The 26,386-nt window shown below is 37.2% G+C and overlaps 1 protein-coding gene across 1 annotated transcript; it reads right to left on the reverse strand.

Moving 5' to 3' along the window:
- Positions 1-3,157: 3,157 nt before the first annotated feature.
- Positions 3,158-26,386, reverse strand: LOC149416300 (uncharacterized). The gene is made up of 5 exons (XM_089641943.1): positions 26,035-26,386; positions 23,668-23,753; positions 20,295-20,523; positions 18,982-19,140; positions 3,158-4,233 (listed from the first exon to the last, which is right to left on the reverse strand). The coding sequence occupies exons 1-5, from the start codon at positions 26,186-26,188 to the stop codon at positions 3,671-3,673; spliced, it is 1,191 nt and encodes a 396-aa protein (XP_089498069.1). The 5' UTR covers positions 26,189-26,386; the 3' UTR covers positions 3,158-3,670.

Raw genomic sequence — 26,386 nt, forward strand, 5'->3', positions numbered from 1 at the left:
CTACGACTCTGAAAATAGAAGAAATTTACTTTGCCGAATTTGGACTTCGCAAATTAGTTCATAACGTGGCGAGTAATTTGCGCTTCCATGTAAAAATGTCTATTCATTCAAAAGCAGATTTTACTTTCAAGAACTAAATGGTGATATTATAATGCGAGATGCCTATATACTGTCAGATTGATTTATTGACGAATCACAGTCAGCTTTACCCCCTTCGTTCTTCAACAGTTGATTTTACCCCTCACCTTTAATTTCTAGTCTATATATTCTTATGTCTGTGGAGCCAGCAGATTCTTCAATAGTGACCAGTTTGCTAAACCTGTAAAAATCTCAAGTATCTACATCAAACAATTGAATTCTTGAGCCATCTCTGAGCTGGAGCCCAAAAATACCTTGTTAAACCTACTTTATTCTGCGCAAAGGAGGGCAGTCCGTGTGATTGACGCTGTTAAGAGACTGACTGATCATCTCTAATGCACAGACGCAACATAGGCAAGCTGTTCTACTGGTATTTCAATGGAGCCTACTCGAAGGAGCTAGCAGCATTGCTCGCCAGTGCACGTATGCGAAACTCGAAAGATACAAGTGGAACACCAGTTAACAGTTGATTTGAGTTTCTTCAACTCGTTTTTGTGTTATGTCAGTTTGCATGTGGAAATGGCTACCGGTATGTGTTTTCCTCCTTCATATAATCAGGGTCTCTTTAACCTATAAGCTGCTCAAATAGCGCTGCCACACTTTTTTGCCGTGCTGGATTAATTTACAGAACAGTATTTAGCAGCACCATACCTCTTGTCATCCTATGCTGGGCCATAACGTCCGTTCTTCCGTGTGGAATACAGAGCAGGTCGTGGCGTCGACCCTGATAGACCCTGTTATAGCATTCCAAGCGGTATGGGCTGTCAATGTAATAGTTCATGATTTTAAAAGCTGTTACTTGAAGGGTCCCATTTCTCATAGATTGGAGACTTTCGTAGTGCGTTTTGGAGAGCAAATCTATGTGATGCATAAATCGTGGGTATTCATCTTCATATAAAGATATCTTAGAATGTTTTTTTGAATTTGTTCTAATAATTCTATGTAATTTTTCTGGTATGGAGCCCAGACATCAGAAGCGTATTCAAATTTAGTTAAGTCAGTTGAATATCGATATCATTGCTTCGGGCTTGGAAAATTGTTTGCTTATTCTTACCACAAATCCAAGAAGTTTATAACAAGATGATACCAATCCCACTGTATGATCTGAAAAGTAAGTTTGGGATCAAATGTAACCCTGAGGTCCCTTATGGATTTTACTGATGACATATTTCATCATTTAGTTCAGGGCTTCCCAAACTTTTTTCAACTGTGACGCCCATGGGAAGTTGCCATATTTTTATGACCCCCCCCCCGCTCTAAAATAAGCCCCCCGCCGCTCATTTGTACCAAGCGTAGTATTTTGAAGCCCCCCTCCCTGAACGGGTCACGTAGTATGGGTAAGTTACCTAAAACAATTTGTCAGAAAAACTCCAAATAGTATCTAATTTTTTTATTAGAAAATAAAGAACACAACATAAAAACAAAAATGGAAGCAAACAAAAAAGATAAAAAAGCAATTTTTTTCTTTGGTATTAATGAGAAGGATGTGCTTGCTTTTCTGAGCATAGTTTCTCAAAACGAGGTTGAAGTTTCGAAATCGCCGCTCTCGTCTCTGCCTCTAAATTTATTTTTGATCTGTACTTATTGTTAATGACTGCAACTGCAGAGAAACCTGTCTCACACAAGTATGATGTCGCAAACGGTAATAAAACCCTTAACGCTGCAGTGCTGATGGAACGATATTCTTGATAAACTGAGCTCCAAAATTCAAGTAGCTTATCCTTATTATATTGCAGCTTAAGGCTGGAGTCACAGGACAATTCTATTAACTGTTCTTCTTCTGCTGTCGAAAGTGTTAATGGTGAGTTCGACTGGAAAGGGTTTCTAACCCAGTCATATTGCTCCAGATTTTTGGGAAAATATTTTTCAAAATGTGTGTGGAAGACGCTATAAAGATTGCCTTACGACGCCCCTGGGATGATCCCGCGGCGCCCCGGGGCGTCGCGACTCACAGTTAGGGAAGCCCTGATTTAGTTTATATTCAAATTTGATCGGGTTTTCGGAACCCGTATTCGTCATAGTGACATATTTTTTTACATTAAAGGAAAGTTTATTCTCATCTGCCCATGAAGATATTGCGTCTAAATCAAATTGTAGTTTATATGTTGAATAAACTTTCTAACCTTGTAGATTTTGTCAGCCTCTGCATTATTGCAGAAGTGCAGCATACTCAAAATTAGTAGATACGTATCTCTTGACATGAGACTTTTGAAAATCGGAAGGTTGTGTATAGGATTTTTTGACGAGTATTCATGAATATTACATTTGACGTTTAGCGCCATCAACATGGTATTAGCAAAAAATATGTAAAGTTTTTCAACAGTAACATTTTTCCATTTGTGAAGGCGGGAATTTGGTTCCAATGTGGTTGATATTGTGACATCTTGACATTTGGATGACTTGTATAGCGCCGTTTTTGTGCAAAATCACCTCAAGGGCGCTGTACAAATTTATAATGCATTTATACAGTGATCTATGTTATTACTAACTATTTATAGAGATAATATTATACAGTACAATACTTACCTGATAGGTCACTTGAGATTAACACTTAATTAAGGGTAACAAATTGTTTATTAGCGAAAATTAGATACAGATTTAGGACATAATTGGACATAACTGGACTTTTTCTCAGGAACGGTATATTTAATTTAAGGGTATGACAGCTTAAAAAGGTAAGTTTTTAGTTTAGACCTGAATTCTGTTGGACTTGTTATGGATCTTAGTTCCGGAGGGAGTTTATTATACATAGATACTCCGAAAGCGCGATCAATGTAGTACCGATTTGTTTCCAGAACAATTTTATCAAGCAAATCTCTTGACAAAAAATGTTCGAAACTTCTGCTTCAGAAACATTTGCAGGAAACGCTGGCATACCAGAACCTGATGCATTATGTTCGTGTTTCTTCGGGATGAAATTACCCGTATTCCATGTGGGTGCAATTATATGCACTGCGGGCTAAATATAAATACACACCCTGACAATCACGTATTAAATATGTTGGCTCGCAAAAATCGATGAAACAGACTATACCATATTGAAGACGCATGCAAAAAATTCAAACCGGAACATTCCGCTAATTCTAACTAATTCAAATGATTATCACTCGGAAATGCAGAGAACTAAATTTACCACGCCTCAAACCAAAAAATAGTTTTAAAATTTATCCAGAGATGTTCGAATTAGTGAGTAAAAGTGAAAAACGATAAATCATGCGACCCGCAGCTTATGGTATGGGTTAAGATCTGCATTAATAAATCCCTTCCTATAGCCCCCATCTAACCCGCCTCACAACCCTGCCCAACCATGTGGTACTCTTGTGAGGTGTATCAAAACAAAAAAGCGGGGAATGGAAGAAGATGGGGAAAAGTAACTGGGTTTTCAGATCTGGTCGGTGGCTTAAGCCATTTCAAGCAACCAGGGCGATACTGACAGTATTAAGTCTACTACTCTGAACAGTACCCGCTTGCCAGGTGGCAGCACTATCCACATTCGGATATATAACATTCATTTTCGACAGCGGTAAGCATACTAGTTATCTGAATGCATTATTTTAATTTTTTTTAATAAGTACTCTTCTTTTAAAGCCAGTATTCTGTTTAACTTCTCTCTCTCTTGTTCTTTGAATGCCCGCTCTTTTCGATTTTCCCTCCGCCGCATTTCGTTATCCCTCCTCTCCAACGCCCTTTCCTTCCGCTCCATTTCTTTTTCTCTGAAGTCCTTAATTTTCTCGGCTCGCTCTTCGAGCAGTAATTTTCTCTGAAGTCTGATCAAACTTCGGCGCTCATCTAAAAGGTTGCCGCTCCGACTCGATGCCGTATGATGTACAGGCGTGACTTTTGAGATTTTACGACGATTTTGCTGATGAGGTCCCATCCCACCTGTCTCGGAACTGCCCGCTGCGGATTTGGAAGGGGCTGGTTTGTCCAGAGCCTCTTCTATCACAGCTGTGTTGTGACTATGGTGTTGCACGGAGCTTGCGGAAATCGTCGAGGTGGACGGAAACCTCGGAATATCTTCTGCGGCAGATCTGCACGGAGTCGGCAACACTTCCTCTTCCATGGCCAGTAGAAGACAGTTAGTAGTTGAATTATCTGGAAGACAAATACAGTGATAAGAAATGAAATGGACATATGATTTATTTATTTATCAACGTCATTTTTAGGGGCTTTAATATACATATAACTAGTAAAAATTATACATAACTAAATTGCCTCAGTAACAATTTTTTGTGTTTGTTAAGTTATAAATTAACAGCTTCTGTGCCAAGAGCGAGATTTCTCGTATTCTTGGCCGTGCCCAGCAGGCCAGCCATAGAAAAATAGCGAGTTTTCTCGCTCTTCTTTGACCCTCTGTATCATACATATGTCCCGTTTTTTTATTAATTTAAAATATGGAAAATACAGAGACATCTATTGGGATGATTTTGTAGTACTTCACTAAACAGACGAAATTACAGTTTTCTGATATTATCGATTTTACAGAGATCTACCCACAAGCTTCGTTTGACAGACAACAGAGTCACTAAAATAGGGTTGTCAATTTTCGCGCTTCTATCGCCGATATCTGTCACGCGTTAATAATTTTATTATGATCTATTGATCTTGTTAGTTTTTGATACTTGTGCGGAACAATTATCAATTTTTTAACTTGTTTGTGTGTTTTCTGTGTTGTTTGTACATTTCTTTACTTTGTTTTTTGTGTTTCAACTGTGTGTTTTCTGTGTTGATTTACGTAAATTATTGTGACATTTATTTAGCCGACAATGGAGGGTGAACCAAATACATCTGGACATGAACAACTGGATGAAGATTTTATGGAAGATGCCGGCCGTACTGTGGATTCCGATGACAGTGATGTCGATTTTGAGATTAGTGATGACGAACAAGATTTTCCTGATATTTCTCTAATCGACGAATCCATGCCAGTTTTCGATTGGAAAACCGATGATTTTATTCCCAAAATTAATACTTTCGATTGTGCAAGTTTAGGTTCCAATATTGAAAATGTTGGAACCAGGGATGTAGACTTCTTCAAACTTTTGTCAGAACAATGTAAACAAATACAAACAATATCTAGTACCCTAATGAGTTACATCTGTGATGAGACAAATAAGCAGTACCAATATGTCAAGAGCAACTGCAATGAGTTGTCTTTTAGGCTAAAACAATGGACTGACACAACAATTGATGAACTATACATTTTTTGGCTTTGTGTCACTTGATGGCCTGCAATTCAAGAAATAAAATTCAAGACCACTGGTCAACTGACATTCTACTTTACTCCCCGATATTTATTTATTTATTTAACGCCCAGAGGGCTTTTACATGGTTGGTAGTATAATTTTAATTTGACAGATACTTTGAAACATAAAAAATAAGAATAAAATTACATTTGATAAAAGCTACGCAACAAGTCATACAAACACAAGAAACAAAAACAGAAAATTACAGCTATTTGTAGGTTTACATGATGTGTTTAGGAGTATTGTTGAAATAAATGTTTTAAATGATCCACAAAACTTGCCAAGTTTATTTATTTATTTAATTATTAATCTTAAGTTAGCTCACATCTTCGTGTGTGCTAATAGTTTTATAAACATATAAACATGTACATTGTTTGGCAAACATAATCTTTCTTTAAATATTTCAAATAAAGTCACAAAAAAAGAAACATTAATAATTGAGATAGACATATTTTCTTAATTCATTTTTGAACTTATTAATATTTTCTATCACAGCAATTTCCTTCAGGATTTTGTTATAGAGTTGGTATTGAATATGTCAACATCACCCAAGTAATGATTTCCCATGGTGTGAAGTCGTTGTATCGGAGAGTGGGCAATGTAGTTACGCTTATGTGTGCTGCTGTAGAATATTGTATTTTGTCGTGTTGTTACTGTGGGTGTATGTATGTTTATAAGTTGCAGGAGTTCACAACAGTCGAATTAAGTATTTTGAATAAGAACGTTAAATCGTTTATTTTACGTCTATCTTCTAATGTATGTATTTTTAGAGTATTTAATAAGAAATTGTATTTTAAGTCTTCGACAGGGATATTTAATTTAAAATTTATAAAACGTAGAAATGTATTCGCTCAATGTTGTTAATGTGAATTTTGTAAGATGGAGACCAAACTACTTATATTCAATTAAACTTCTTACTAGAGATACGTATAATAGTTTAATGGCTTGTAAAGAATTAAAGTTTTTAGTTATTCTTAATACGAAGCCTAGTGTTTTCATACCTTTGTTCACAATTTGATGGATATGATTGGTGAAACTTAGTTTTTCGTCCAAGATCTCTCATATTCTCTATATTCAAATACCATGTCTCGAAATAGATTTCAAATAATCCTTCGCATGCTCCACTTTAGTGACAATACTCAGCAAGCAAGTGGGGAATTTTCAAAAAAAAAAAAATTATAATAATAATAATAATTTAGTTTACAATAAATAAAAAAAATAATCGATCTTAATAATGGCTTCTTTTAATTAATTGTTAATATTTTTCTTATTCAAGTTCCCATATTTCTTTGACTGCTATATTTCTGTGACTGCTATATTTCTGTGACTGCTCATAAAAGTTTATATGAACAAAGGCATAATGTTCCATACCTTTATCAGAATCTTAAAATTTTCTCAGTAAGATCAATTCTGTGGTATAAAATTATATTTCAGCATATGAATAGCCCTATATACATAAATAGACTGGACCACACTTACAATACTCGTTTTACGTTAAATGAAGGACTAATTGTACCTAAGCATTTAAACAAATATGGACAAAGAACACTGGACTGCATGATACCTAGTTGCTTAAATATGTTACCTGCTGAAATAAAAAAAATGTAAAAACAAATATTATGTTGAAAAATTGGCTCGCTGAAAGAAATAGTTTGTATTAGAGTCTAATACAAACTATAGGTAGATACCATCACTGTTGTGTATATGTTTTTATATTTTTAAAACAAATTGTTATTTTTTTTTATTGTTATCACTGTTGTCATTAAGTAAAATAAGTTTTATCTTTTTTTAATATTTTTATGTGAAAAGTTGCCATCGACAAACAACTGAAAAGTAGTTTATTGGAACTTTTCTGTTTTTTTCTGTATTTTTATTTTATTATTTACTGTAATATAAATTTTTGTCTTGCTTTCTTTAAATAAATTAAAAAAAAAACCTGACATTTTCTGAAAAATTAAAATATGTTTATCTAAGTGAAGGGAAGCAAAAACGTCGCACAATGAATAAATTTGGTTAAAAACATTACACCTTTCAAGGTAGTTAATACATATGGTAGTTAGTACCAGAATTTTCGCAATGAAATAAATCCTGACTTCTAGTATTACGTAGTGGAATCAGAAAGCTCATTAATGCAAGCAATTTTGGAAAATCAAATGCTTTTGTTTAGAATTTTTTATTCTTCCGTGAAAATCCTTTTGTCCCATAATTTAAGCAAATTCATATCATTTAAGGTCCCGTTGTAAGCGTTCAAAGATGGTTTGAAAGGGAGATATGTAAATACTAATGTTAGAGGGTTAATAATTTTGACACAACGTTGCATTCAAATACGAGTAGGTTTTTATATTTCGCTCTTGTGTCCTGTTCAGGGTTGATCAAAGCAAAACGAACTCTAAGCAGAATTCTTGCCTAAACAGACTATGCAATAATTACAATAGCTTATTATCCAAGGTTGATATTTTCAGTTGCCAACTTACCAAATACAAGAAGTCAATAAAAGAATATTTCTCTGATGGTTTGTGAATAATGTTTATGTCTCTATTGTTTATATCTCTATTACGATTTGATTTATACCTACAACCTCTCTCCATGGCCGGCATAGTCTAGTGGTAACGCATTGGACTGCCATTCCAAAGGTCGCGGGTTCGAACCCGGCGTGCGCAAATAAATTTTATTTGATTAATTTGTGTTATTTCACAATTAATTAATTAAAATAATATATAGTATATTTGCGGCACGTTCCAGAGTGGAAGATACTACCAGTATCGCCCTGGTGTAAGACCACCATTCAGAATTGAAACGTTGCTCCAAATGGCTTTAGCCGTGTTTAGTGACTAGATCTGAATAGCCAGGTACTTCCCCACCTTCCTCTTTCCCTTCCCCACTTACCTTCAGCCTCACAACATCCCCCAATTGGGGATGCCATAGTCTCACTGGCTCCAGACGGGAGCAGTTGACCACCATTCAGAATTGAAACGTTGCTCCAAATGGCTTTAGCCGTGTTTAGTGACTAGATCTGAATAGCCAGGTACTTCCCCACCTTCCTCTTTCCCTTCCCCACTTACCTTCAGCCTCACAACATCCCCCAATTGGGGATGCCATAGTCTCACTGGCTCCAGACGGGAGCAGTTGACCACCATTCAGAATTGAAACGTTGCTCCAAATGGCTTTAGCCGTGTTTAGTGACTAGATCTGAATAGCCAGGTACTTCCCCACCTTCCTCTTTCCCTTCCCCACTTACCTTCAGCCTCACAACATCCCCCAATTGGGGATGCCATAGTCTCACTGGCTCCAGACGGGAGCAGTTGACCACCATTCAGAATTGAAACGTTGCTCCAAATGGCTTTAGCCGTGTTTAGTGACTAGATCTGAATAGCCAGGTACTTCCCCACCTTCCTCTTTCCCTTCCCCACTTACCTTCAGCCTCACAACATCCCCCAATTGGGGATGCCATAGTCTCACTGGCTCCAGACGGGAGCAGTTGACCACCATTCAGAATTGAAACGTTGCTCCAAATGGCTTTAGCCGTGTTTAGTGACTAGATCTGAATAGCCAGGTACTTCCCCACCTTCCTCTTTCCCTTCCCCACTTACCTTCAGCCTCACAACATCCCCCAATTGGGGATGCCATAGTCTCACTGGCTCCAGACGGGAGCAGTTGGGACTCTTGTGAGGTATTCACTATAAAAAAAAAAAAAAAAATGGCTATAAATGTATTGTTTTGTAAATTTTTCGTTTAATATAATCTTTGATTTGTATAATTTATTTAAATAACTCATTCCATATTATGCTGTCTCAGTTAAAGTCACAAGGAGGAAATCCATAATTGGTTTTATTTTACTATATAATACTTACGTACAAACTGATTAAATGTAAACTTTCGATTTCCCGAAAATGAATAAATAAATATACCTATATTATATAGATATCACCTATGGCAGATAAAAACACGCCCTCTTTGAAAAACAGCACTATCTGTTTGATATAAAAGCAAACATGCGCTATTGTTTCTCCATTTGTTAGCCCTTGGTAGCGATTTCCGTTATGTGACTAACAAAAGAAAGATTAGATTTAAAAGTGATATTGAAATTAAAGATCACTGGATTTATTATTTGAGAAAATGTGACTATTTGAAATTTTGAGATTTTTAAGTAAAGCCCGTTTTCATTGCACCAAATAAACAATCTTATCTTGAAGAATATTACAATGATAAATATAGGGTTTTCCAATAAGAGGTGTTATTTTGAATAGCCCGCTATTTCGGTAGATGTTACTTTTAAAGCTGTCATTTTTTGACATTTGACAAGTAGAAACTACGTCATTAATAAAAATGGAACGATACACGCTTCAACAACGCATTGAAATTATTAAAGTTCACTTGAGTGAATCAAATGCAAATCATCTTGAGTGATGAGGCCCATTTCCACCTCGGTGGCTTCGTCAACAAGCAAAATTGTCGCATCTGGGGCTCGGAAAACCCAAGAGTTATTGTTGAAAAGCCTCTCTATCCTCAACGTGTGGTTGTTTGGTGCGGTTAATGGTCCGGCGGAGTCATTGGACCTTACATTTTCGAAAATGAGGCTGGAGCAACAGTTACGGTGAATGGATTGAGCTATCGAGAGATGATTAATGATTTGTTATGGCCCTAATTGGATGGTATTGATCTGGACAACATTTACTTTCAACAAGACGGCGCCACGTGCCACACAAGCAACGAAACCATTGATCTTTTATGATTGAATATCAAAATAACACCTCTTATTAGAAAACCCTGTATATTTAACAATTCATAAAATTTTGAGGTCATAATAAAAAATTAAGATGAAAATAATTAAAGATTAAGAAATAATAATATTTAGATGATTTGTATTTTGCCGTTTTTTGTGCAAAATCACCTCAAGGGCGCTGTACAAATATATAATACATTTCTACAATGATCTATGTTATTACTAACTATATATGGAGATAATATACAGTACAATACTTACCTGGTAGGTCACTTAAGATTAACACTTAATTAACATTAACTAATTGTATATTAGCGAAATTTAGATACAGGATTTAGGACATAATTGGATATAATTGGACTTGATCTCAGGAATGGTATACATATTTAATTTAAGGGTATGAGGTTTTTAGTTTAGACCTGAATTCTGTTGGACTTGTTATGGATCTTAGTTCCGGAGGGAGTTTATTCTAAGCCTTCGGCCCAGATACTCCGAAAGCGCGATCACCAAACTTAGTATTTGGCTCGCGCTTAGGTTTCATCAATCTGCCTACAGTTGAAGTAATATCACTTTTGTAATATCATTTATAAATAAGATTGGACCAAGGTGTGAACCCTGCAGAGCACAAAATAAAGTTTTATAATAGGTCAGTATTTGTATGTCAAATTTAGTAGTCCTTGGCGTTCCTAGAGTGGAGGACGCAGCCAGGTACACTCGCTCTAGTTCTCGTACTCGTGCATGCGCAGTCAATATACCTCCGCGTCTAGTTTGCTTTATAACAGGGTACATTATTGTTGTTTTAGGACATGTCCTCTGTGTATTCTAGCTACTGTTGAATGTGTTTTTGCTTTGTTTCTTTCTTTAACCTTTCCTCATCTGTGGTGTGTATTTACTACACATTGCTTCTAATAACTTTAATAACTCTATAAATATAATAAATTCTGGGTTCAGGTTTTAGGTATTCCTCCGTTATACATTTATGCACTGAATTAAAAAATAATATATTACATAGTTTTCAAATTCAATTAAAAATCAGAGTTTTTTGTTAAAAATCGGGAACAAATACACCAATACAATCAACCGTGTGATACTAAATACGCGAAGAGTGTGCGAGGAAATGACACTCTATTGATGTCCCGCTTTAATTCGCTATGCGGGAACATGAGACATCCACACTTCTGCAGTTGTAGTTTTTGATTTAGACCATCGATACCTACGACCGCACAGCTGTGTTTGTGCTAGCCGCCAGCCGCTAGCCAGTTGGCCGCGAACCGTCGTTAGAAGTGGACCCCTCGCACGATTCTTTAGCATCTGCCGATGGTTTTTTCATGTTTTCAGCAATTAAATTACAATTATTATCACTTTTGATATAAAATATAATAAAAATAAGCGATTAGCTATGAATATTCATATTTTTCCAATATTAAATGGCTTATTTTGAGATGTGTATTGACTACACAGCACCGGAACGCGTGTATTTTTTTAGCACAGTAAGGGAAAAGTTAATAAGTTTACAAAATGGAGTCTTCTTGCAAGCAAAACATGACAACTTAACTTTGAACAATAAAATGGAAGTTTTTTGAAAGATGGCGGCATTTGTTTGTTTTTACGAAATACATTAATTTCCCTCATGGTCTATGTCATCTTTGGGGACGCTGTGTTGAGGGTTTAAAGGAAGAGGTAAGGAAGAAGTAAACAAAAAATGCTATGGTGTCTTAAACCATTGTTTACATTACACCATAGCATTTTTCACCTGAATATTTTCAAAAATAATATCGCTTACTTTAGCCCTCTGATCCAAATGTGTCGACTGTATAATAAGATTGAGTGTCCTGAAGTAGATATTTTTGTCGATAATTTATATGGATTCAGAAAAAAAATTCTGCTATTGTTAAAAAATATGTTGCACTGATTATATTATGTGTTACTTGCATCTCTTACTTTTCTGTAATATTTGTGTTTCATATATATTTTTAATTTTTATTTGTTTTATATTTTAATCTTTATTTAGGTATATGAAAATTAATGTGTCCTATGGCTGAGTAGATTTTGGTAATTGTTGTACTTATACAAATATTAATTGAGTTTTTATAACTGGATTGTTCTCACGTGAAGTGAGATCGTCTGTAAAAACCACAGACATATGAATATATAGACTAGAAATTAAAGATGAGGGGTAAAATCAACTGTTGAAGAACGAAGGGAGTAAGGCTGACTGTGATTCGTCAATAAATCAATCTGACAGTAAATAGGCATCTCGCATTATAATATCACCATTTAGTTCTTAAAAGTAAAATCTGCTTTTGAATGAATAGACATTTTTACATGGGAGCGCAAATTACTCGCCACGTTATGAACAAATTTGCAAAGTCCAAATTCGGCAAAATAAATTTCTTCTATTTTCAGAGTCGAATATTTCGTTTACGTATTTAGTTAAGACACGTTTATAAATGTTCATAATTTACTTCCCAGCAACCAACCAGCTTTGTGTTTCGCGTCCAGACGTATCTCGATGTGATAGTAGGTATATGTTTCTACAACTGATCCATATTATACGATGTGAATATGCTTAAAATAAAGTAAAATAATGCTTTTATATGGAATGTAATACGACAATTGGGTTTATTCTCTTTTTCACATCTATTTTTACAAGTTTTCATAGCGCAAGCCACCATTTTGCCGTGTTATTTCGTAAAATGAACCGATGATGCCTCGACCATAGTTCGCACAAGAATGATGACGTCACGTTTTCTAAATTCACTTGAGGCCATACGCGAGCACAGCCGGCTCCAATGGAACCGGTATGGGGAGTGGGGAATAATACGCTTTTAATCACTTAGGGCAGGTCTACTAATATTCATATGTCTATGGTAAAAACCCAGTATAAATAAATAAATAAATGAGTGGGTAGGAATCTGGGGGTCTGTGTGTCCATGAGTGACAAAGGCATGAATCCATTTTTCGCACTGCGTCGCAGGGCAATGGGTTGATAAGAGCCCAGCTGGAGAGGTCAAAGGATCTCCCTCAACCAGTGCCTCCCAATCTGGCCCGCCATGCAGTAGGCAAATCGGGTAGACGTATCTGCCGCAAAGACCTAGACAAACCTCACCCTCATGAACCCGGGTAACACTGCTAAACCACACCGCTAATTTTAATTTAAGTTTGGTGGTTTAGCAGGGTTAAATTAAATTTAATTTAATTTAAATTTTTAAATTTAATTTATATAATTGCTTGGGGAGGAGCAACAAACGCAGCTATCACTCAAATAGAAATCGCACAGAAAACGATATTAAAAGTAATACTCAAAAAACATAAACTAACCGACACAGACCAAATATTTAAAAGCTGTGACGTACTTGATATACGCCAATTATATGTTAAAACACTACTAAACTACATTTTCGACCAAAAAAACAAACCCCAACAAACACAAAATATTACTAATAGACCGGTCAGACAAGAGTACAAAGAAAACATAAAAACTCTGACGGTAAACACTACCTTTGGACAAAGACACCATAAATAGCACGCTATTAAAGCATTCAACAGTCTTCCACTTGAAACAAAAATTAAGGAAAATAAAAATAAATTCAAACACAAAATAAAAAAATGGATTAAAGAACAAAAAGACAATATTACCAAAATTCTATAACATAAAAGAATAAAACATATACACGCAACACAAAAGAATATATAAAACAAGCAACACGCACAAACACATAAATCATTATAAATGCCGATTTACATTCTCTTTTGATATTTTTCTTTTAGTGTGATAATTATATTTTAATTTTTAATCTTTATTTTTAGTTTAAATTTATCTTTATTTTAATGTTGTTTTTCTTTTTTTTTTTAAATGTATAATTTCTTATATTATAAAATGGGGGCCTCAGCACGGGTAAACAACCCAGTGAGGCCAACATTACTGAATTAGAATATGAAATATTGTAAAATGTTTGAGCAGGATTAAGAGAATGGATTGAATTGAATAATAATATCTATTTTAAATGAAAAGTGTTACTTTATTTAGTCTTTACATGAGCTTAATTAAATGCTGTTCGCGAGCGCGCGATTCGATTCAGAATAACTCACATCAATGCACGAGCATTGCCGAGGATTACCGAATCGCGCTCGACCCACACACCTGCACAGTTTCTACCTAACCGTGCATCCACACATTCGCCTACAGAAACATGCAGAACTCAGTTCGCCTTAATACTACCGCCGTTCGAGTGTTTCTCATTTCTCGTTACCATATTTAGCTTATAGCATAGATCCTGGAAACGGTCTCGCGGCAGCGCCTTCGTAAATATATCTGCTCTCTGATTTGCAGATGGAACATATTTAACTACAATTTCTTTATCATTCACTTTCTCGCGGATAAAATGGAAGTGTATGTCTATATGCTTCGTTCTTTTGTGAAATACTGGATTTCTGACTAATTGAATTGCACTTTGGTTGTCAACGTAAAGCGTTGTTTCTTCATTACATGGACATCCGATGTCCGATAACAGCTTTCTGATCCAGACTACTTCCCGAGCTGCTGCCGATGCAGCTACGTACTCGGCTTCCGTTGTACTTAGCGTCACCAGTCTTTGACGCTGTGACGACCACGTTACGGCCCCGTTTGCGAGACAGAAAACGTATCCTGTTGTCGACCTTCGCGTTTCTACATCCCCGGCGTAGTCAGCATCCGAGAAACCTATCAATTTTGGTTCACTACCGCCGCTTTGATATTCAATACCGTAATCAGTTGTGCCTTTTAGATATGCAAATATTCTCTTTACTGCTTGCCAATGCGATGAATTGTGCTCGTTCAAATACTTGCTTACTGCATTTACTGCGAACGCGATGTCTGGCCTCGATACAGCCGCTAGGAAAACCAGAGACCCTACTGCTTCGCGATACGGTACATTTTTAGTTTTATTGTTTTCCACAACTGGAATCAGTGCTGCGTGCGGATCCGCTGGCACGCACACTGTTTTCGCATCCGCCATTCCGAATTTTTCAATTATTTTCTGCGTGTACGCGCTCTGATGAATCATCAGTTTACCTCTCTCTCTATCCCTTTTTATTTGTAAGCCGACAAAAATATTCGAGTCCTCGACTGTTATTTTAAATGTTTCGCTTAGTCGTTGAATAATTTCCTTAAGGGTCTCTATATTGTTCGAGGCTACTAGCCCATCATCGACGAATAGCGCCAGATATACTTTGTTGTTTTTAATCCTTCCAGTAAATACACATTTGTCTGCTTCGCATTCTACAAAGTTGAATTCGTTCAAAAACTTGTTGAATCGTTGATTCCAACATCTTGGGGCTTGTTTGAGCCCGTAGAGAGCCCTCTCGAGCTTGCATGCGACGTTCCTTTTGTCTTCTTTCAGCTTCAGTCCTTCCGGAACTTTCATGAAAATTGTTTCTTCTAGTTTGCCATACAGGAATGCAGTTTGAACGTCAAATTGCATTACTTCAAGATTTTCTGCGGCTATCGTTGCCAGCAAAATTCTCAGCGAGTCATATCTCACCACTGGGGAAAACGTTTCCTTGAAGTCAATCCCCTCTCTTTGCAGGAAGCCCCTTGCGCACAATCGAGCCTTGAAACGATGTGACTTCCCGTCGACATCCGTCTTTACCCGAAACACCCATTTCGAGTCAATTAGTCTCATCTCCGGCGTTTTCTTCACGAGTTCCCACGTACGATTTTCTTCATGAGCTTTAAATTCGTTTTTAATAGCACCCGCCCACTGCGCAGCTTCAGTGCTATTCGTCGCTTTTTCGTACGTTAATGGGACTATGTACTCCGCCACATTTGCATTGTGTTGATACCTTCTAGGAGTTTTAATCAGTGCTCGATCTCGCAGGATTCTTCGATCTTCACAGTCTTGATCGTCCTCTTGTTCGTTTTGGTCGTTTTCCTCGTGTTGATACCTTCTAGGAGTTTTAATCAGTGCTCGATCTCGCAGGATTCTTCGATCTTCACAGTCTTGATCGTCCTCTTGTTCGTTTTGGTCGTTTTCTTCGTTGTTGATCACATTGTCGTTCACGTTCTCGTTCTCTCGTGCCTCGTTCTCTCGTTCCTCGGGTCGTGAAAGAATTGTTTCGTATTCCTCCTCCTTCTCGTTTTCTTTCGCCACTGGCGCCCCGATTTTTTCGTTGAACACAACATTTCGAACCACACTGACCTTTTTCTTTTCAGGATCATACACCCGGTAATTCGTCGATTCTTCCGTATATCCGACGAATATCTTTTTGCTCGCTCGTGCATCGAATATTCGTGTGAATTGTTTGGGAGTGTGCACATACGCGTCTGATCCAAAGATTCGAAGATGTTTCAGATTCGGAGCTTTTCCAATCCACGCTTCGTACGGCGTTACTGCACCACTTGTCCACACTGTTCGGTTGAGAACGTATACGGCACAATTCACTGCTTCCGCCCAAAGGGTTAATGGAAGATTCTTCGCGATTATCATTGTACGAGCACTTTCAACAATCGTCCGATTGTCGCGTTCAGCTTTGCCATTTTGCTCCGGATTGTATGGCGCTGTTGTCTCTCGCTTTATTCCGCATTCTTCGAGGTATTTATCCATCTGGTCATTGCAAAATTCTCGGCCATTGTCGGAGCGAGGAGTTTTCATTTTTCTTCCGAACTTATTTTCGATCATTTTTTCGAAGATCTTGAATTTTTCGTACACCTCGGATTTTGTTTTCATGAAGTACACGTGTCTGTAGCCGGTAGCTTCATCTTTAAATGTCAAAAAATACCTCGATCCTCCGACAGAATTCGTTGACATCGGCCCACAGACATCTGAATGCATTTTCTCGCCTGGCTTTATTTTCTTATTTCGCTCCAGTTTCTTGTTGAAGGGCAGCCTGTGCGATTTCCCAAATTGGCACGGTTCACAGAAGACGTCACTTTTGCTAATTCACAAGCCCCTTTTCTGCTAATTCACGAATCGCTCATTTCCCGACGTGTCCCAATCGCTCGTGCCACACAGTTAAATTTGTCGTAGCTACGTTAGCTTCTTCTGTGCTTCCTTGTTTCGTGACCTTGAAGAACATGCGATACACGTCATTGTTTTGTTTCATTCCCGTCCCGAGCACTTCACCGTCGCGATCCACAATAACCCGATTATTTTCGAAACGCACTCCGAGTCCCTTCTTTGTACATACTCCGACGGAGAATAAGTTTTTTCTCAATTTCGGAACGTGTAGCACTTTTTCAATTCTCGCATCTTGCCACACTCCATCGATCAATTTTTTAATTCGCACCGTGCCTTCACCAGCGACGTCGCATATCTGATTGTCACCAAGCGATACTGTAGCACCCGTGTTATCCGGCTTGTAGTCAGTCAGCCAGTCACGTCGGTAGGTTAGATGTTTCGATGCGCCGCTGTCGATCAGCCAGACCTCGCTTTGATCGATCGCCATTACGCCACTCTCCGTCCACGGTATAAGCGCGCTATTTTTCATGCCCGACGCGATCGAGCTGCCTGTCTCTCCTACAAACGCGCAATCACTTGATGTTTCGCCGTCGTCACGTGGCTTCCGCTTATTCCGACACTGACTCGCAATATGTCCCATGCCTTGGCATTTATAACACTGCACTTTCTTCATGTCCTTTTCAGCACTTTTTGTTCCTCGCCCACGACGATTTTTGGCTATTGCAGCCAGCGCTTCCGACGCTTCTTCTTCTTCGCCGCTGAGCCTCGTGTCCTCTCTTATTAGCCGTTCCTGGAGATTATCAAGAGTTTGTCGCGCAGGGTCTACGCTGTCCCACGCCACCTGCAGCGTGCTAAACTTTTTGGTGAGACTCGCGAGTATTTTTGCCATTATCGTAGCGTCTGATACATTCTCACCGACGTCCTTCAGTTGACTCGCCATATTCATCACCCTGGCCACATGCTGAACCGCAGTGTCTGCTTCGCTCATCCGATAAGCGTGAAATCTTTGTAGCAGACCCAGCTTGTTTGACGCGGTTTTCTGCTCGTGAATGAGACACAATTTGTCCCACATCTCTTTCGCAGAGATGCACGACAACACACACACTTGTTGAGCCTCGTCAAGATTTGACAGAATTATGAATTTTGCCGTTGCGTCATCTTTCACGTTTTTCTTCAGCGCGGCCGCATGTCTATCGCCGGCAGCAGGCTTCTCTCTCGTGCCATCGACGACATCGAGAACATCGTTCATCACAAATAGTGCACTCACTTGAGCTTTCCAGCCCTGGAAGTTTGTTCCATCGAAAGGCTTCACACCCTTCACCGAGATGCCGACCGACATCGTGAATTTTATTCACACTTCACGCTCGTTTTCAAACAGTTAGCTCTGACACTAAAACAATGGCCGACTTCCGTTCCGCACCACGTGAGACTTGTCGAATAATTTCACTCGCGTTCTCTTAATTTTTAGTTATACGTTAACTGGGCCCATAACCTGTTTGAGCAGGATTAAGAGAATGGATTGAATTGAATAATAATATCTATTTTAAATGTAAAGTGTTACTTTATTTAGTCTTTACATGAGCTTAATTAAATGCTGTTCGCGAGCGCGCGATTCGATTCAGAATGACTCACATCAATGCACGAGCATTGCCGAGGATTACCGAATCGCGCTCGACCCACACACCTGCACAGTTTCTACCTAACCGTGCATCCACACATTCGCCTACAGAAACATGCAGAACTCAGTTCGCCTTAATATAAAATAATGTATCAACAATAAAAATAAAATAAAAATTTTAAGCATAATTCATATTTTGTATGTGCGTACTATAATCACACCTGGGTTTTGGGATGGCGGATCAGGTACTGAGAGAGTACAATATCATATTACATTAATTAGAAATTTGTACATAGCAACAAATACAGTTCGTCTTACCTGTTGATGTATCATCGTCCACGCAGTTCGTGGCGCTCTGCGCGTCTAAGCAGATCATATCCATGACAATAATTTCCGTGGCATCCAGATGAGCTACGGAGCTGGCCCCTTCGCCAGACCTGATGAGCGCGCTCTTCTTCCTCACAGCCCTTTTGAAACCTGTTAAAGTATATGTATTTATGAGCTATGAGCTTGTTGTAAGCTGATGATACTTGATTTCTAACAGAATGGAAGATCTACAGTATCTCGTGTGTAGGATGAACGAAGTATGTATGAAGAATGAGTTAATGATGAATGTAAGTAAGTCTAAAGTAATGGTGTTTGAAAGAGAGAGTACGAAATAGTGTGTGTAAGAAAGGTTTTAGGTGGTACGCCTGCTTTTTGAATGTGTAAGAGCGAGATGGCAGATAGAGGTATAAAAGATGACGGATGCATCTGCTCGCTCTCTTTACCCAACCGACAGCTAAGAAGATAGTAGTAGACAATCCGTTTTAAAGTGTTAATAAACATTCTATCCGCACACGCGTATAATTATTGAGATCCTCACAGTACCACCAAGTCTGTATTTAACAGTGTGCAATATGTATAGTTGTGAATGAGGAATACTTGAAGCAGGTGGATGAGTTTGTGAATTTGGGCAGTATCTTTAGGAGACATTAATCCTCACAACTCAGTTGGTTCCCCTTTCATTGATTAGTTGGTTTATCAATTCTAATTCGTATACATTTAAAATATTTTTTAATTTTATTTAAGCGGAGACGGTTTACACATAGTTTCCGTGAGCACTTAGGCCATAGGCCCATTGTGCTATCTCCCATTTTACCTCAATCCTTTAACAACAACCCAGTCCCTTTAATAAAGTACCCCAGGGTTGTCATTGGGTATGTGGCTATGTCTTCTGGTTCTACTGTATGTCTTCCCAGGTATCTGCGCCTAGTTCCCACCAGGACAGGACATTGGCACCATAGGTGAATTGGAGTCTCTTCATTCTCTTCACATTTCCTGAATCTGTTGGTGTTTTCTACTCCCAATATCTGCATGTGTCTCCTGAGATGGCAGTGTCCCGTTAGTAGTCCTATATTATCTAATTAATATAATCCCTAAAAATATTAATATGGAAACATATGAAACTGCTTACTGCGGTTTAAAGCCAATGAATCCACCTAAATTTCATCGCTTATCTCATATTTTTAGGTTCTATAAATTAGGCACATTGCAAGCAAACGTTTTTACAAACTTTGCATAATATGCCAAAAATCGCTCGAGTGGATAGTCATTTTGTGGAGCCCATGAAAAATAAATGGGTTACAAACCTTCATATTTAATTTTCAAGGTCTTGCCGGATCTAAAAGTCGAGGAGGACGTGTTAAATTCTGCTTCGATCTTCTTCCATGTCGCTTCTTTTCTCTTCCACCACACTGTGTCACTTTTTTTATTCTCCACCACATATTTGTAACGGCTTACTATGTTCACCAGTTTTACACATTCCTCCCTGGTGAAGTTGATGGAGCGTTCGCGTTTGTCTGTTTTTCCATTTTCAATCTGTAAAAACAATAAAAATTTATTATCAATCAATCATGTAAGGTGATGCAGTTTACCTATCAGATTACTTACTTAGGCGTCAGTTAACTGTCTGTATTAATGATCACTTATCCTACATGTTCGAAGCTATCAGTGGCGTACCACAGGGTTCACATCTTGGCCTTTTACTTTTTAATTTATTAATTAACGACGTAACTAACATATTCATCCGTGTTCTCATTCTAATGTTCGCTGATGATATGAAGATACATAGAATTATTGACAATATCGAGGACTGCCTAACACTTCAATCTAATATCAATAGCTTTTACGATTGGTGTCTTAAAAACAAATTAACTCTTAATGAAAATAAAAACCCATTGTTGTTCACCTACTTTCTCAATAATCACACCTTATTATCTGTTGATGAAATTAGAGACCTTGGTATAACCTTTGACACTAAATTAACATGCATTAAACATGTTAATAATATAACCAGTAAAGCAATACAAATGTTAGGATTTCAAAGGATTTAAAAAATTTAAAAACTGTCAAATTACTTTACAATTCACTTGTTAGAAGCCAACTAGAATTTAACACCACCATTTGGAGTCCTTACTACAGTGTACATGAGAATTCCCTTGAGCGAGTCCAACATAAATTTTTACGTTATATTAATTTTAAATTGAGAATATTCATCGAAAACATTAATTACCCCTCTCTGTTACAATTATTGGGACTCGATACATTAAAATAAAGAAGAATTTGTTCAGACCTATTTCGTTTATTTAAAATCGTTACCAACCTGTTGAACTCCCCTGAACTTCTTTCTTCGTTAATATGTATTATTTTATTTATTTAAAATCGTTACCAACCTGTTGAACTCCCCTGAACTTCCTTCTTCGTTAATATGTTTCCATGTACCTAGTCGATCAGTTTGTTTCAAATTACCCTATCATTGCAACAATATAGGATCTAACGCTGAACTCAATTCCATAATGAATCGCCTGCATATACAGGGTGTATCGGCACTAACCCGACAAACTTTAACCAGCTTTTCCTTAGCACATTTGGAGTAAAAAATGTTATGGGCACTTTGCTGTCCGGTAGTATTTTTTTTTCAATTAAAAACAAAAAAATTTTAAATTTCCACACTACATCACTGTCATTGGCATTGCGTTTCGTGTTCAACAACTGTTATAAGCAAGTATGTCAAAAAGCGTCTTCGCTCTTTCGCACACACTAAATAATAATAGTTAAAAATGAGACGAATGGTGCCGTGCCATTTCGTTGTGATTGTAAACGTGCGCCAATATAGGTACACACGTGCATTATTCAACGGAATTCGAATACAATATTTGCCAGATGGGTTTTCAAACTTTGACAAAGGATAAAACAGTGGTGACATGTGGTGAAAATATGTTTAATTAATTTTTTATTAAAAAAAAACGTTACCGGACAGCAAAGTGCACATAAGATTTTTTACTCCAAATGTGCTAAGGAATAGCTGGTTAAAGTTTGTCGGGTATGTGCCGATACACCCTTTATACTTGGAAATAAATATGTTTTGGATGAACCTATATACATTGCTAGTTTAACCTCATACAAACACTACTTAATTAAAACTATTTGTCAGCGCTTCTCAGATTGACTATAATCAAATACAGTTTTAAAGTATTAATTTCTTAACACTCATTACATAATATCCGGGATTTATAATATGTTGTATTGTATTTATAATAACCTACTCATTGTACTTTTTTTATCTTGATACTATGTACTATTTCTATTGTTCTTTTTTATGTATTTTATATTTATATATTTTTTTTATCTATGTATATTCTGTATTCATATGTAAAACAATTGTTATTCTTTTGTAAAAGCCGCTATAATCGGCGTTAATAAATAAATAAGTTCCTTGCATCTACTCATGGGTCAGAGGAAAGTAATGGTTCTTTTTCTGTGCCGAATGATGATCTGTGATCCCCCATACAGATTTGTATGCACAATGCAGCGTTGGTTCTTTTGACGTGTTGATTTAAGTGGGGTTTACACTCTGATGATGTGAGATCAAAAGGCACGTTACAACCACTAATATCTCACGGCGATCGACACTTGAGATGATTATGTTCGTCCACGGCTGTTACGTCCAACTATATCAATAGTTACCGATACAGGGCAATAGGTAAATCATTTCACGGCAATCACATCGGGGTACCAGGAAGCAATCGAACACTATAAAAGTTTGAATCCTGGCTCTGCGATTGGCGGGAACAAAAAAAAGCTACCGGGGACCAATGGCATGGATAAACATATTATTTTAACCTTTCCCCTACTGTGCTAAAAAAATACACGCGTTCCGGTGCTGTGTAGTCAATACACATCTCAAAATAAGCGATTTAATATGGGAAAAATATGAATATTCATAGCTAATCGATTATTTTTATTATATTTTATATCAAAAGTGATAATAATTGTAATTTAATTGCTGAAAACATGAAAAAACCATCGGCAGATGCTAAAGAAACGTGCGAGGGGTCCACATCTAACGACGGTTCGCGGCCAACTGTCTAGCGGCCGGCGGCTAGCACAAACACAGCTGTGCTGTCGTAGGTATCGATGGCCTAAATCAAAATACAACTGCAGAAGTGTGGATGTCTCATGTTCCCGCATAGCGAATTAAAGCGGGACATCAATAGCGTGTCATTTCCTCGCACACTCTTCGCGTATTAGTATCACACGGTTGATTGTATTGGTGTATTTGTTCCCGATTTTTAACAAAAAACTCAATTGAATTTGAAAACTATGTAATATATTATTTTTTAATTCAGTTCATAAATGTATAACGGAGGAATACCTAAAATCTGAACCTAGAATTTATTATATTTATAGAGTTATTGAAGTTATTAGAAGCAATTTGTAGCAAATACACACCACAGATAAGGAAAGGTTAAAACATTAAAAATTACAATTTTCATGAATTTTTAAAGATAATAATAATACTAGCGGTGTATTTAGTTATTAGCAGTTGACTGCAATCCCTCGGGAAAAAGGTTGAATCCTCAAGTCAAAACAAAGTAATAAACTTAATTTTCACGGATTGATTTTGATAAAGGTATATCGTGAAGAAGAAAAAGGTGGGCTATAATGAAATTTAATAATTACTCGTGCGTTGGAGATCCCTTCCTTTCCTGGATGGACTGGTTCCGCCCGGCTGCAGAGCTGATCAGCAGTTCTCATCACGTCAACTGCTAAACAATACAGTTTTACATACGTACATAAGTATGCGCAAAATTCATTAAGCGTACACTTAAAAGAATTCATAATCTGCTCTTTCATAGATGTCGCTAATTTAATTATGTTATTAAAATACCAGAGATGTGTAAAATGGGTACCTAAAATGCAAAATGGAAATGTGTCAAAACTTTTCCATTTGAAAATGCAAAATGGTTTTTAGAAAAGCATTTCAAATGCAAAATGCAAAATACCTATTTTCAAAATGCATTGAAAATGCAAAATGGTTTCTCAGGTCAAACAATTAAAATAATTATATAATTTTTAAACAATTTTGTCATTTAATAATGGACATCAATGTAGAACAAACAATCAAATCCAAAAACACCACGACTACAGATTATGAAACCACAAAAAAAATTGCGCGGGACTAATGTTGCCAACGTAAAAACATAGAAACTGTTATCTAACATTTAATATTACAGCGTCATGGCCCCATGTTCAGTATTTTTTGTAATGGTATCACTCAATTGCCAGGGCTCCTACCAGGGAGCAACTTGACAAATGTAAATTATCTCTCATAGCGAGGTTGAGGACCGACTGATATTTGGGGCTTATGAAAAAAAGATGAGTGGAGATAGTAAGAAGAATGTTGCAAAAAAGCATTTAAAATGGAAAATGCATTGAGAAAAGCATTTAAAATGCAAAATGGTTTTTAGAAAAGCATTTAAAATGCGAAATGGAAAATACGCATTTTGCATTTCCATTTGAAATGGATTTATTTGAAATAAAGCACATCTCTGTAAAATACACAGCTGAGACGAATGAAAGATGGTGCTGTATCACATTGTTTATTAAGTCAGTGAAGTTGATGTTACGATGACACTGAACCGATGCTTGACGGTGAAGTGGTGGACTTGATCGGTTGCGAATTCCCCAAGCTGAAAACCAACACCGAATCGGTGGATGTAGTCAACGGTGAATCCTCCATGCCTATAGTCAACACCAGATGAAGCGGAGATGAACAGTGGTGGAGACTGGACTTGTGGGTAGTGCTCAGCACTGGTGAAGACCATGGGTTCAGGTACTTCAGTGTGAAGTGAGAAAGTCGAAGGTACGATGGACCTAGTCGGCTGGAAATGTCAGCTCATGGCACGGGCAACGACGGAACGTACCCGTGACCCTGTGCAGTTAGCGCGGAACAGGGAGCGTTCGTCCTTCCGTAGTTAGAGTGGTGGTTCGGCAAGCGACTGACTGCGCGCGCAGGACTGACGGCTTAGATACCGCGATATGATATTTATATAGTGGTCACACGCGCCTGGTAAAATCTAGAACCTTTCAGGCCGTAAGTAGTTAGGCTGGTTATAATTCTAGACAGGTACTACGCTGCTCTCGAATATCTCAAGCTTTCGATGTACTATGAATTATTCTAGTAGCTACCGCTGCAAATTTTTGCGAGTTAAAATATTAATACAAAATTTATTTGTTTAAATAAATAGTTTGGTGATCTGAACACAAACTCAATTCTTTCAAGAAAAACATGCTTTTGTTTGGGTTGACTAAGGATTTAAACTTCAGATTGGGCCAACATTTATTTCGTACATTAACTGCTGTAATGTCATCCAATTTAAGAGAAACGCGTATATGACGTCCATTGCGTGATTGCCACCAAAAGTTGAAAGAATGCATTGTCATCAACAACGAGTGTATCTGCCGATTTTCAGCTCGATCTGATGTCTGGAAATGGGCTAATTTCTTTTTCCAAGTTTTTCATTCGTTCAGTCACAGAAACAAAAGGATTTTGCACAAAAAAGGCGCTATACAAATCATCCAAATATTATTATTATATGTATTTAAGAAGGCAAATATACATTCAGAAAATAGAGACATGCTTAGTATTTTCCATTTAAACAGTTATTTCATTAAAATTCAAATCGATTATTCACTTGGCGGTCATTGTTATTGATGTCAAAGTTCTAAACATAGTTTTTTCTTCTCTTATGTAAGAAAAAAAAATTCAAATCTATTTCAATATTATTATGTAATAACTAGAATACATGTCAAATTATCCGTTTTTAAACGAAATAGCAAATAAAACGTGACCCTTTTTTTGTATGTTTACAAAAACGAAAAAAGAAATTAGGGAGACAATTATATAATCGAGGGAAAAAACATTCCGGTAAATCATTCCATAGCCGAGTTGATAAACACGAGAACGAGTCGTAAAACTGACTCGTTCTCACACGTCAAATGATGTGTAAAAGAACAAATAATGTTGTAAATTATAACTTTTTCTACCTGTCGGCTGGCTGTATTCGTAGTAATCTGCCAAATAATCATCTGTATTATCTGAATATTCTATATCCACCTCCGTGTGGAGTACTTCCCTTCCATGTTCTTTATATGTCACTGGTTCTGTCTTGATAGTGGGAATATCTGTATTGATATCCATGGCACCGTACTAAACTTTAGCAAACTACTTTAAACAATAATATATCTGACACCAAAGACAAAATTTACAGATTCAAATGATGGCTCCAGAAGTGTGCTGTATTTCATTTCGTGACAAAAACACTGTTAGACCAAATTAAAGGAGTTATTAACGAATTATGCGGACAAATAACCGCGAACTAGGTTTGCGAAGTGACAG

The sequence above is a fragment of the Hesperophylax consimilis genome, chromosome 17 (assembly GCF_061612785.1).
Source record: "Hesperophylax consimilis isolate HC1 chromosome 17, BYU_Hcon_1.0, whole genome shotgun sequence".
Taxonomy (NCBI): domain Eukaryota; kingdom Metazoa; phylum Arthropoda; class Insecta; order Trichoptera; family Limnephilidae; genus Hesperophylax; species Hesperophylax consimilis.